This window comes from Quercus lobata, chromosome 6 (genome assembly GCF_001633185.2).
Source record: "Quercus lobata isolate SW786 chromosome 6, ValleyOak3.0 Primary Assembly, whole genome shotgun sequence".
Lineage (NCBI taxonomy): Eukaryota > Viridiplantae > Streptophyta > Magnoliopsida > Fagales > Fagaceae > Quercus > Quercus lobata.
Window position 1 is genome coordinate 9,000,817 of NC_044909.1, and position 11,482 is coordinate 9,012,298.

General features: G+C 35.7%; 1 protein-coding gene across 4 annotated transcripts; it reads right to left on the reverse strand.

The window, feature by feature from the left end:
* Positions 1–3,240: 3,240 nt before the first annotated feature.
* Positions 3,241–9,168, reverse strand: LOC115995476 (pentatricopeptide repeat-containing protein At3g06920). Of its 4 annotated transcripts, none has more exons than XM_031120055.1 (6): positions 8,836–9,168; positions 7,893–7,961; positions 4,650–7,388; positions 4,270–4,374; positions 4,113–4,178; positions 3,241–3,718 (listed from the first exon to the last, which is right to left on the reverse strand). In XM_031120055.1, the coding sequence occupies exons 2-3, from the start codon at positions 7,915–7,917 to the stop codon at positions 4,714–4,716; spliced, it is 2,700 nt and encodes an 899-aa protein (XP_030975915.1). In that variant the 5' UTR covers positions 7,918–7,961; positions 8,836–9,168; the 3' UTR covers positions 3,241–3,718; positions 4,113–4,178; positions 4,270–4,374; positions 4,650–4,713. The 4 variants fall into 4 exon arrangements, with proteins under 4 accessions (XP_030975915.1, XP_030975916.1, XP_030975917.1 ...); XM_031120056.1 differs by having other exon boundaries at positions 4,270–4,381; XM_031120057.1 differs by having other exon boundaries at positions 4,270–7,388; positions 7,893–7,935.
* Between the last annotated feature and the right edge of the window lie 2,314 nt (positions 9,169–11,482).

Here is an 11,482-nt window from a genome sequence, read left to right on the forward strand (position 1 = left end):
TCACCCAAGTCACTAAGAAAAATAACATGACTGCCTTTGACTCGAGTTAAGGCCTCCTAGCCCAAAGCTAAAACTTGAATCACGCAATGGATGCTTTATCCAGGATGTTATGGGAAAAGAGGACTTGGATATCCACAACAGCCACTCAAAGTAGGGATGGCAATTTTTCCCCGCCCCGCTTGACCCGCCCCTCCCTGCTTCACCCCGTGCGGGTTTTCCCCGCCCCGCAAAGGTGGTGGGGCGGGGATGGGGCGAGATTTTAGACCCACACCACAGGGCGGGGCAGGGATGGGTTTACACTTTTTAGACCCGCCCCGCCCCCCATTGCCCCGCCCCGCATTAATAACGTTAAATTGTAATTTTATTGTACCCTAAAACCCTACTATTTAAACAAAAATATCATCAGTTTATTTTATTCTACCTAACGTGGTTCTACCTCTTTTTTCTCTCTAGCAAAGTTAGAAATAAGGTACCAATTTTAACTTCTTCTTTTTTGTCTTTATTGGAAACAAATTTATATACTATTGAATTGATGATTTCATTCATGATTCATACGGTCTTTCTCAACTTACTTTTCATCATGAACATAATATTTTTTTTTTTAATGAGTTACGGGTCTGTGGCTCTAAATATGTGTTTGTGTCATTGTTTTTGTAATTTTGTGTGGGCATTTGGCTGCTTAACAACATTATTTCTTTAAGCTTGTTAAAATTTTATTTTATCATGTTATGAGATTTTTGTTGTGATATTGTCTTGTTAAACATTTAGATAATATTATTTAGTTTTTGCTAAAAATTAGTTTGATTTGATAGGATAAATTTATTTATAATTTCAAGTATATTTTTATTATTGAAACATGTCATTTTAATTTGAAAAAAAGGTAATAGTTGTAGGGAAAATTAACAAGAAATAAAGTTTTACGGTGTAGGACGGGGCTTCGCGGGTCTTCGCGGGGCCTTAAGGGGCGGGGATGGGGCAAGAAATTTTCCCCATCATGCGGGGCGGGGCGGGGATGGGGCAAGAAAAATCCATGCGAGGCGGGGGCGAAGATCTCATCCTTCGGCCCCGCCCCGCCCCATTGCCATCCCTAACTCAAAGATTGAGCAAGAAGGAACTGAACTAAAACCTGAACTTATTCACAGGTAGTTGTTTCCTGTTCTATAAGATAATCCATGAATGACATGAAGGACTACATGTGCTGGTATGACAGTTGAAATTTAAGTCAGTTTGTAGGACAGCCCAAAAAATAACCAGGCATCTAGGAGTGTGCATGGATCGGGTTGGGTCAGGTTGAGGGGATTTTTTGACCCAACCCACCATGGTGGGTCAAAAATAATTCAACCCAACCTAACCCGTCACATAAGTCCAACCCAACCCAACCCACATGGGTCGAGTTGAACCCATGGGTTTGACAAATTTTTATTATTATTATTATTATTAAATTTAGTAGAAAAAAAATATTAATATATTAAAAAAAACCTAAAGATTAGTATCAATGTAACTCCTTAAAGGCAAACAACACTAATGACTAAACAACAATAGTAATTTATTAGGATTTGTGTGAACTAATTGGCTTTTATATAGGATAGGAAGAACTGGCTATTTAAAAAAATTTATTAATTATATAATATTATATATATATATATATATATTAAATTAGTATTAGTAGGAGGAACTAAGGAAATGCGGCTCTACAGCTATTTTTTTTTTAAATTAAATAAATATATATATATATATATATATATATAAAAGTGCCCTACAATTGATTTAAAAAAATTATTAAATATAAAATATATTTTAAATATATATTAAATATGGGTGGGTCGGGTTGGGTTTGGCGGGTTTGTAATTTTATGACCCAAACCCAACCCGACCCGCCATAAAAAAAATTTTGTAACCCAACCCAACCCACCAAGCCTTAAAAACCGACCCAACCCGACGGGTCGGGTCGGGTTTGGCAGGTCGGTGGATTTTCTGCACACCCCTACAGGCATCCCATGTTGGTTAGAGAAGAGAACACTATATCACATGCCAACAATATGATGTAAAACTTACTTTAACAATTTCCTGTCTCTTTTACTTTCCACCATGTGTATAGATAGGTAGTGTGAATAGTTAGACCAGTAATTGGCCAAAACATCAATTATACTCGGTCAAAAAAGCATACAACACGAGATTACCTCAAGAAGGTCAAGGGGACTGAAGAGAATTCAATGAAAACACGTGTATGCATCCATCAAAAGAGGCTCCATGGTATCCAAGAAGGAGATTCAGAGTTGCGCTCCCATGCAATCCATAAATGAATTGTGCGTCTTGCTTAGTTACCAGAACACTAAACGAATTGAAGCATTGTCAGACCGCACAAGCAGTCCATGCTCATAGGTCCACATAAATCATGAAGCGGTATAAGCAATCTGCAGGTCCTGATATCATTAGTAAGCATACTAAACCATGTTTGATACACAACTCTCACGCCTGAAGACATAAAGCATCAATTCTAAGGCCATTAAGAATCTTGGAGAAATAGCGACAAGGTAACAGACCCTGCACAATTCAATCATAAGTTCCTTCTGACAGTATTGATACACGAATTTAGAGCATACTTGAGAAACCGTTAGAGGGTGGGCTCACATCAGAAAGTAGATAAGAATGTAAGACTTAACGATCAGGCATTTTGACCTTTGCGGCTAAGGTTCATTATTGCATATTGCATGTCTCTCCTATGCCAAACAACCTTGAATAAGGGGCTTCACTGTCTATCCATGTGCCAAAAAATGACACTAATGCTTTGTTCTGTTTATTTCGATGTAAAATATTTGCAAAGGTAAAATATTTTACATGTAAAACATTTGCAAAAAAATATTTTCATTTTACAATGCTTGGTAGTGTACATGAAAATGTTGTATAAAATATTTTTCAGTGTTTGGCACAACGTAAAATGAAAAAAAAAAAAAAAAAAAAAAAAAAAAGTAAAAATTTAAAACTTTTTTTTTTTCTAACTTCCAAAAAATACATAGAGACAGGCAAATGGTTAAAAATGTTGAATCTACTTATACAAGTTCAAAATAATGAATATACATTGATCATGATCGTTTAAGGTATACTACGATAAATTGTACTGAGATATCACCAATGGTCAAAAATGTTAATCTACTTATAGTACCACTTCTTTGAGCTTTAGCTGAAGCTTGTAAATCATCTTGTAAACTTCTTTTGTTATAAAAAGCTGTGCAGAGAAAGTGTGTAATTAGCTAGTGCACAAAATTATTCCAAAAATAATGTAGTTACAAATTTTCCAATTTGACCGAGAAACTAAAATAAAAATAAAACTACCAAAAAGTTAAAAACTCTTGAGCCAAAAAAAAAAAAAAACCCTAGAATGCCGCTGTTTGAATAAACTTCCTATGTGATCAAAAGACAAAGGTACTATTCTCAACAAAACTGGAGCAAAAGGAGCAGTCATAGCCTAGCTCATGCTGCCTTGATTGGCTTGGTGTGTGGCTTTTCCATCCACCATTTTGGTAGACCCTGTGGCCAGTTTCTTCATTCCGTCCATCATTACCACGAGTTTGATTTGAGAAATCACCTCGCCTCTAAAAGTCATTTCTCCCATAGCCCCGGCCTCTGCTAAAATTCCCACCAATGAAGTTTCAACCGCCCCTAAAGCTATCATTTCAATAAACAGCCCGTCCTGAAAACCTCCCTCAGTCATTGCTAGCTGCAAGAAACAGCAGACCATGAATTCCAACCATATGAAAAAAACAGCACAAAGGTAGCCATGGCCCATCCAGCAGGCACTCAAAGACTCCAGGCTCTCATTACATAAAATAATCGAATCCATGAGACAAAAAATCATAAGTTACTTCACAGCATTAAGTTAACATGCGCACCACACATATCCACAAAGTACAAAAAGTTAATCATGACAGCCATACAAAAAACAGAGGATGAAGTTTTGTGTGTCCTTGCTTGGTGAAAAATGTGAGAATGAAGCTTAGACTGTACAATGGTAATTTAGGCAGGTAAGTTATTGTTGATTAAAAGGTTAATCCCCAATATACAAGATAACAACAAATTAGGTGGCAAAGAATATAAAACAGAAAAGTAAATACCTCAATAGCACTTTGCATCAAACTGGCAGATTCAAATTCCACAAAACCAAAGCATGTCCACTGTTGCTGGATAGAAGATAGCAAAATAAAAAACATGTGAACATCATTATAAATAAGAAATCTAAATGGAGTTAACCAAGTTAAATATGAAACATACCTTGCTACTTCTAACTTAAATACCATTTTACCATCCTATGTTTTGAACACAGTTATGCAGGCCAGCAGATTCCTGTTACATTTTACCATCCTATGTTTTGAACACCTGAAAACTTCAACCAGTAAAGGCATTGTATTTGAATCAAATATGAATTTGGACTTATGGAAAGGCCACCCTGCTGCCTGTGTAAGCCTTGTTGCAAACAAAGATTTGTTTTTCACATCTTATAATTTCAATAGCTACTGATCAAATAAGGGATTAGGGTAGAAACTTCAGCCTAATAAAGGAATTGATGCAAGGAAGAGTATTCATGAACAGGACTCTCTCTTTTCCACAAATTTCTTCATCAATAAGATGAGAAAGAAAAAATTATGGCATACCTTCTTACTGAGCGAACCACATAAACTGAAACCTCCAGTAAGTTACAAAATCTACAACCTGACATTACCAAGATCTTGAAGCATGTTGAGACTTTGCTGTTTCCCTCAACACTGCACCCACAATTGCTGCTTGCTCAAGGCAGTCAGCCTTATGCAATGCATCTAGAAGAACGACACAAGTTTTGGTATGAATATTACAACCTTTCAACCGAGTTTCCTCAAAAAGTACATATGCATCCATTGCTCTATTACAATTGCTTAGCCCTTCTATCATAGCATTATAACTAGCAGAATCCGGTATACCACCACTTGCCTTAAACCTCTCAAAAAGCCCACTAGCGTCTACTATGTTTCCAGCCTTTGCAAGTCCTGAGATCATGGTTGTGTACGTGATTGTGTTGGGCTTCAACCCTTGCTTCTGCATCTCTTGCCAGAACACGAAGGCCTTATTAAATTTTCTAACCCTACAGAGACCATTTATGAGAATGCTGTAAGTTACTTGGTTGGGGGTACATTTCAAGTCTTTCAGTGACTGAAAGCAGACAAGAGCTTCATTAATTTCCTCCGCTTTCACAAGTGCATCAAGCAAGCAATTCCAAGTGTATACATTAGGGGTCAAACCCTTCTGCATCAACTCTTCCATGATTAGGTATGCTTCATCAATTCTACCCACCTTCCCGAACCCATCAATAAGACTACTATATATCACCACATTTAACTCTATTCCTTTAGACTTTGCTTCTTCAAAGAGCATGTATGCTTCATCAAGCCTGTCAATCTTAGCAAGCCCATCGATGACAGAGCCATAGGTAACAACAGTGGGTTGGTGACCCTTTGTCTTCATTTCCTCCAACAGTTGATAAGCTTTGTTAACCTTACCAGACTTGCAGAATCCATCAATAACAGTGTTGTAAGCGCGGGTGTCCAGAATGCAGCCTTGATCCTTCATTGAGTAGAATACCTCATATGTTTCATTTGCAAAACCTGCTTTGACAAGGCCATGAATTAGGATTGAATAGCTCCGAACATCTGGAATGAATCCTTGAGCCTTTATTTCCTTAAACAAAGCCCTTCCTTTCTCAGTCTCACCAGCTTTGAAAATACAATCCATGTAGGTATTAAGAAGCATCAGGTCAGGAGAACAGCCCTGATGAATCATTTCTTTGTATATCTTGTGACCATCCTCCTTCCTGCCACACTTGAAAAAGTTACTGATAAGTGATGTATAAACGACAGCGTTTGGAATCTGATTAGAATCTAGCATCTTTTCATATAGCCTATAGGCATCATCCACTCTACCATGTCTGCCCAGGCCTTCTATAAGAGAACAAAATGTAACAGCATCTGGGGTGCAAACTTTGTGATCCATTCCTTCAAATATAGAACAAGCCCCATCCAGTTTTTGAGCTTTGCAGAGTCGATCTATCATTATGTTGACAGTCATAACATTAGGAAACAAGCCAGCTTCTTGCATGGCATCCCGAACACCCAAAGCAGCCTCAAGTTTCCCTGCCCTGCAAAGCATGTCTATTAGAATATTATAGGTTGGAAGGTTTGGTACTGCATCTTTCTTCATCTCCTCAAAGATCCGTAATGCCTCTTCCACTCTCCCCTTCTTTCCAAGGCAAGTGAGAATGCAATTATATGCAATCACATTCGGAATGCACCCCTTTTGTTTTTGCCTCTCAAGTAAACTATACGCTTCATCAAACTTTCCAGCTGAGCCATAACCCATGATCATGGTGTTATAAGCATATACACAAGGGACTTTCCTGCTGCTATCCAGCTGTTCGAATAGCTCCACAGCTTCATCCAGTCTATCAGCTTTGCAGAGAACCCCTATCATGCTAGTATATGTCACATCGTCAGGCATCAAGCCATGAGATTTCATCTCATGAAAGAATTTCCAGGCCATATCCACCTTCCCAATCTTACCAAAAGAATCTATGCAAACATTATACAGAACAATGTCAGCATCAAAAGAGTTGCTCTTCATCTCATCCAGCAGGGAAAGAGCAGCATCAACCCGGCCCTCCCTGGCAAATACACGAATAAGAGTTGTAAATAAATGCACACTTACTTCATAACCTAGCTCCTGCATTTGGTGAAAAAGAGTGAGCATACGTTCGGATTCATGAACTGCAGATAAAGCACCAATCAGAGTTGTATAAGCCGAAAATGCGGGACGGAATTTAAACTTCCTCATGGTTTGTATTAGATCAAAAGCTTCTCTAAGATTTTGAGACTTGACACAGCTTACAACTAACTCTATACACACGTTATTAGATGGACCGAATCCTGCAATACTCATTTCTTCAAGAATCTCTTCCAAGCAATCAAACTTTCTACCCCTAGCCATAACCATGAGAAGTGAATTGTATGCTTCAGGAGAATGTGCTTGGTCGGTTTTTCTCTCAGCCCACCGAAAATAATTTACTGCTACATTGACATCCTTCAGCCTCCTTAAGACTCCAATAACTAGTTCTGGTTTTGGTTTTTCGTCCAACAAAGATAGAGCATCCTCAAGGGCTGGTCCCCATGGTCCACTTTCCAATATATGGCACACATTATCCAGTACCTGTCTCACACCCTCAACTTTTCTTGAACTTTCTCTATTAGCCCCATCCAGAAAGGGAACAACTTTCCCATCCACCTCAGAAGGCCCATTATACAATGATGAGAACTTTTTAAAAGAGGTGTAAATGTGACTGCACTTCAAATCAATTTGATAGATTAATCCTGCACCACCAAAAACAAAGCTAATTGTCAAGTCATATGAATATGGGAGGAAAAAAAATTGAAAAAGAATATGATAAATGGGAAACTGCAACACAATATCTCCCCTATTTATAATTTTGCTCTACATCCCAGATTGGACATGCAAGGGTAAGCGGCCAAACAACCATTAGGAAGAACTCTATGGTTAGTTAGCTGATGCAAAATTTGACCCATTATATGTCATGATATCTTCCCCCATCCTATTATAACCAACACCACCTACAAGATGCCCAAATAGCTATAATCTCCACCTTGTTTACCTAAGTTTGAAACTTAACTGCTAAGATATTTTTTAACCATTCAGCCCACTGCATTATTGATAAAGAAGTAATTGAAAGAAACAAATAAACATGCTTATAGCAGACAACAAACTTTGAAAAAACATATCAAGAGAATCCCTTAAAAAACCCAACTACTAGATATCGAACCCCACACACACACATGCACATGCAAAAAGAAAATTACCTCGGTTCCTTAAGAGCATCTTCATGTCTGCATGTCTCGCCCTCTGTGATACCCTTTATTAGTACAAATCTATATTTGAAAAAAAAAAAAAAAGGTCATTTCATAGAGAGATACCAAGAAGAGCACACACAATAAGTGAATCCCTAAAAAAATTACTTATAAATTTGTTTTTCCTGATTGGTAATTACACACACACACACACACCTATTGGGTATTGAACCCATGCCCTCACCCTTCACCTTGTTCTTACAGTGAGATGAGATGCCATCTGAGCTAGAGCTCAATCTCAAGCCAACAATATATATGTGTGTGTGTGCGCGCGCGCTTAAATTTTAACATATATACACTGATAGCAATAGACATTCATCAACTTAACACAATGCAAGAATCTTCAACAAAAAAAAATAAAAATAAAAAAAATATTTAAAGACAAGGCTATGACATATTATTTGTATTTTTAAAAGTAAATGATTAAGCAAGATTTCCATATCTTAAAAAAAAAATTAAAGACATACAAAGGCTAATAAAATCTAGTCATTTTATTCATCAAAATGAGAACTTTTTCTAAATAAAAAGCCATTAAAATTGCATAGCACATAGAATAGCCTATAAAGGAGCTTCCTCTACAATTTCTAGCATACATTGATCAAACTTAGGACAAATTTGAGAGTAAAGAACTTCAATTTCATTTAATAAAATAAATACTATATTCCAAATGCAGAAATCCTTTTTAAAGAGCTTAATAGTATACGGTTTTTTTCCCAGCAACCAAACAAGGCGTTAACTATTTCACTCGGGCATTAGATAGTTAAATTTATTAGATATTATTATTCACTACACGAAATTGGGAATAGTTTCGATTCAAAAATTTGATCTTAGAAATCGAAAATGTTGGATTAAATATACAGTGAAATGATAGAGTTAATTTTCAGATATTACATACCAGGAAAACTTTGGAGATGAATTAGAGAAGAGCCGGAAAGTTCGGGTTTACTCGGAACTCTGCGACAGAGAGAGAGAGAGAGAGTAGAGCCAAAACCAAAGTCCGAACAGTGAGACTTGAGAGTTGAGACTGAGCAACTGGAACTGGAAACGTGTAAAATTTTCACTTCAGAGGCCAACGACGCCGTTTCAACTCGTTATGTCATGGGCTCTTTTTGGGCCAAGATAAACCCCGGCCCTTAAAATCAAAACCCAGGCCTAAATTGCCATATGACACCATTTTTCAAACATATTCGTTAGTTAGCATTCCTCGCCGAAATCACCGAAACCTCAACACCCACACAAATCTGTTTCCACACTGCGAGTCTGTAAGGCTCAATTTCAATTTAAAAGAACGTTTCGGGTTTATTGCACTCGATGTGTTTTAATTTCCTAAATAATTTTGAAAACGTGTAACTAATGACATTGTTTAAAAATCAGTGTTATTTTGAAAAAACTCCCAAAATTCATATATGCAAACATTCTTTAAGCTAAAAAAATAAAAAATAAAAGATTGCGTGAAGAAACCCAGAGAAGGAAGACAACAATTGAATAATCCAACTTAGCAATGCTATACTTGACCTCCTAATACTTGAGAAGGAAGTCCCACATTGAATAACAATAAAAAAAATTAATAGTTTATATAACATAATTAAATACATACTAATTGAGCTTAGGCCTTTTGGGAATTGGGTCACCCAAAAAGCCTAAGCCTTTTTAGGTTTAGACTTTTAATTATCTTTTTTTTTTTTTTTTTTTATATGGTTTCAAATTTAATATTATTTTTTAAAATCAATTTAAAACATGAATTTTTGAAAATATTTCAGTTCCATTCCCTTGTGTGTTTTTCTAATTATCTAAAACTTCTTTTTTTGTGTGGTTTCAAATTTAATATTATTTTTTAAAAAAAATCAATTGAAAACATGAATTTTTGAAAATGTTTCAATTCCATTCCCTTGTGTATTTTTCTTCTGTGCAAAACTTTGGGCTTAGGCTTTTAATTATCTAAAACTTTTTTTTTTGGGGTGTGGTTTCAAATTTAGTACCCGTTTGGATATAGTTGATAAAGGCCAGCGTTTGTGTTTTGGCGTTTTGGCTTTTTTTTTTTTTTTTTAGAACGTGCACTGTGGGTCCCGTACAAGAAGAGAAGAGCGTTTTTTTTTTGCTTTTCCAGTGGGTCCCATGCACTGTTCACGGGACCCACAAGTACTTTATTTAGAAGAAAAAAAAAACTTTAAAACTGAGTCCACAGTACTATTTACACATTTTAAAATTATTTTGCTACAGTATTTTTTAGTTTTCAACAAAATAAGTAGTATCAAAACACACCTTTAATATTACTTTTTAAAAAAAAAATTCAATTGAAAACATGAGTTTTTGAAAATGTTTCAGTTCCATTCCCCTGTGTATTTTTCTCCTGTGCAAAACATTTGCTATTTGCTAAATGTTTTAATTTTATTCCTATATTTTAGGTATCTTAGTCTAGAATTGAAAAATTATGGTGTTACACCCAAAACCACAACTTTACCCACAACTTGTTTTAAGTGGTGAGTTATGGTTGGTGGAAGAGTGTCCCCACATAGACCCATCGTCAACCCTCCACCAATCACAACTTGTCTATGTGGTGAGTTGTGGTTGGTGGAGGAGTGTCCTCACATAGACCAACCATCACCCCTCCACTAATCACAACTCACCACGTGGATAAGTTGTAGGTAAAGTTGTGATTTTGGGTGTGGCATTGGAATTTCTCTTAGAATTGTCCAACTTACGTTTGGATTTCACAAAACGACCAGTCAATGACAAATTTGTATCTTGTGGAAGCTTAAAATTTCAACAATAAGAGACTTTATCAATTATTTTAACAGAAATCCACTGTATTTATTTTAACAGAAATCAAAATAGAAAAAGAAATAGATTTATTTTATTACTTTTTTATTATGTATAGATAGAAATAGTTTACTTAAAATTACTATACAAGTACAATATTATATATTATAAGACAAAATTACTTGGGGATTTATAATCCGTTTGGATTAAGGGGAAGGGAAAGGGAGTAGAGTAGATTTAGCCCAAAATTAGTTTATTTTTAACCAACTTTACTCTACTCTCTTCCACTCCTCCTCATTCTCCCCTTCATTCAAACAGGCTCCTAGGCAATTGCCTTATATATGGAAGTGTAGTCTATAATTTTGCAAAACATAAAAAAAAAAAAAAAAAAAAAAAAAAGTGATTAGTTAGTCTTCGTTTGTTTGACATTAATATTTATGAAAAATAAATATTATTTCAAAAAAAAAAATTGCAAAAAAGTATCAAATTTTTCTATATTTGATAACAACCTTAAAATAGATTGAAAATCTATCATTTGACATTCCTTATTTAGTTTGGCATGAGATAGAAAACAACTCCATCTCACAATAAGCTAAATAAAGGAAATTAAAAGATAATTTTTCTTTGATCCAAAACTTAGAAAAAAAAAAAAAAATTCCTCTTCAAAAAAAACTTAGAAAAATTCAAAAACAATCCAAAAATATCCTATCAAAACGCACCGTTTATCTGCAAAGCATTTATGCTTTCCAGACGCATATAAAAAGTTAACAGCCCCATACACA

What these genes read in the sequence shown, in the direction of transcription:
- LOC115995476 (XM_031120057.1), bottom strand. Translation starts at nt 7,917, where the DNA reads ATGAAGATGCTCTTAAGGAACCGAG. An exon ending in GATGCTCTTAAGGAACCGAG is followed by an intron (nt 7,389 to 7,892) that starts GTAATTTTCTTT and finishes TTGGTGGTGCAG; the next exon opens with GATTAATCTATCAAATTGAT.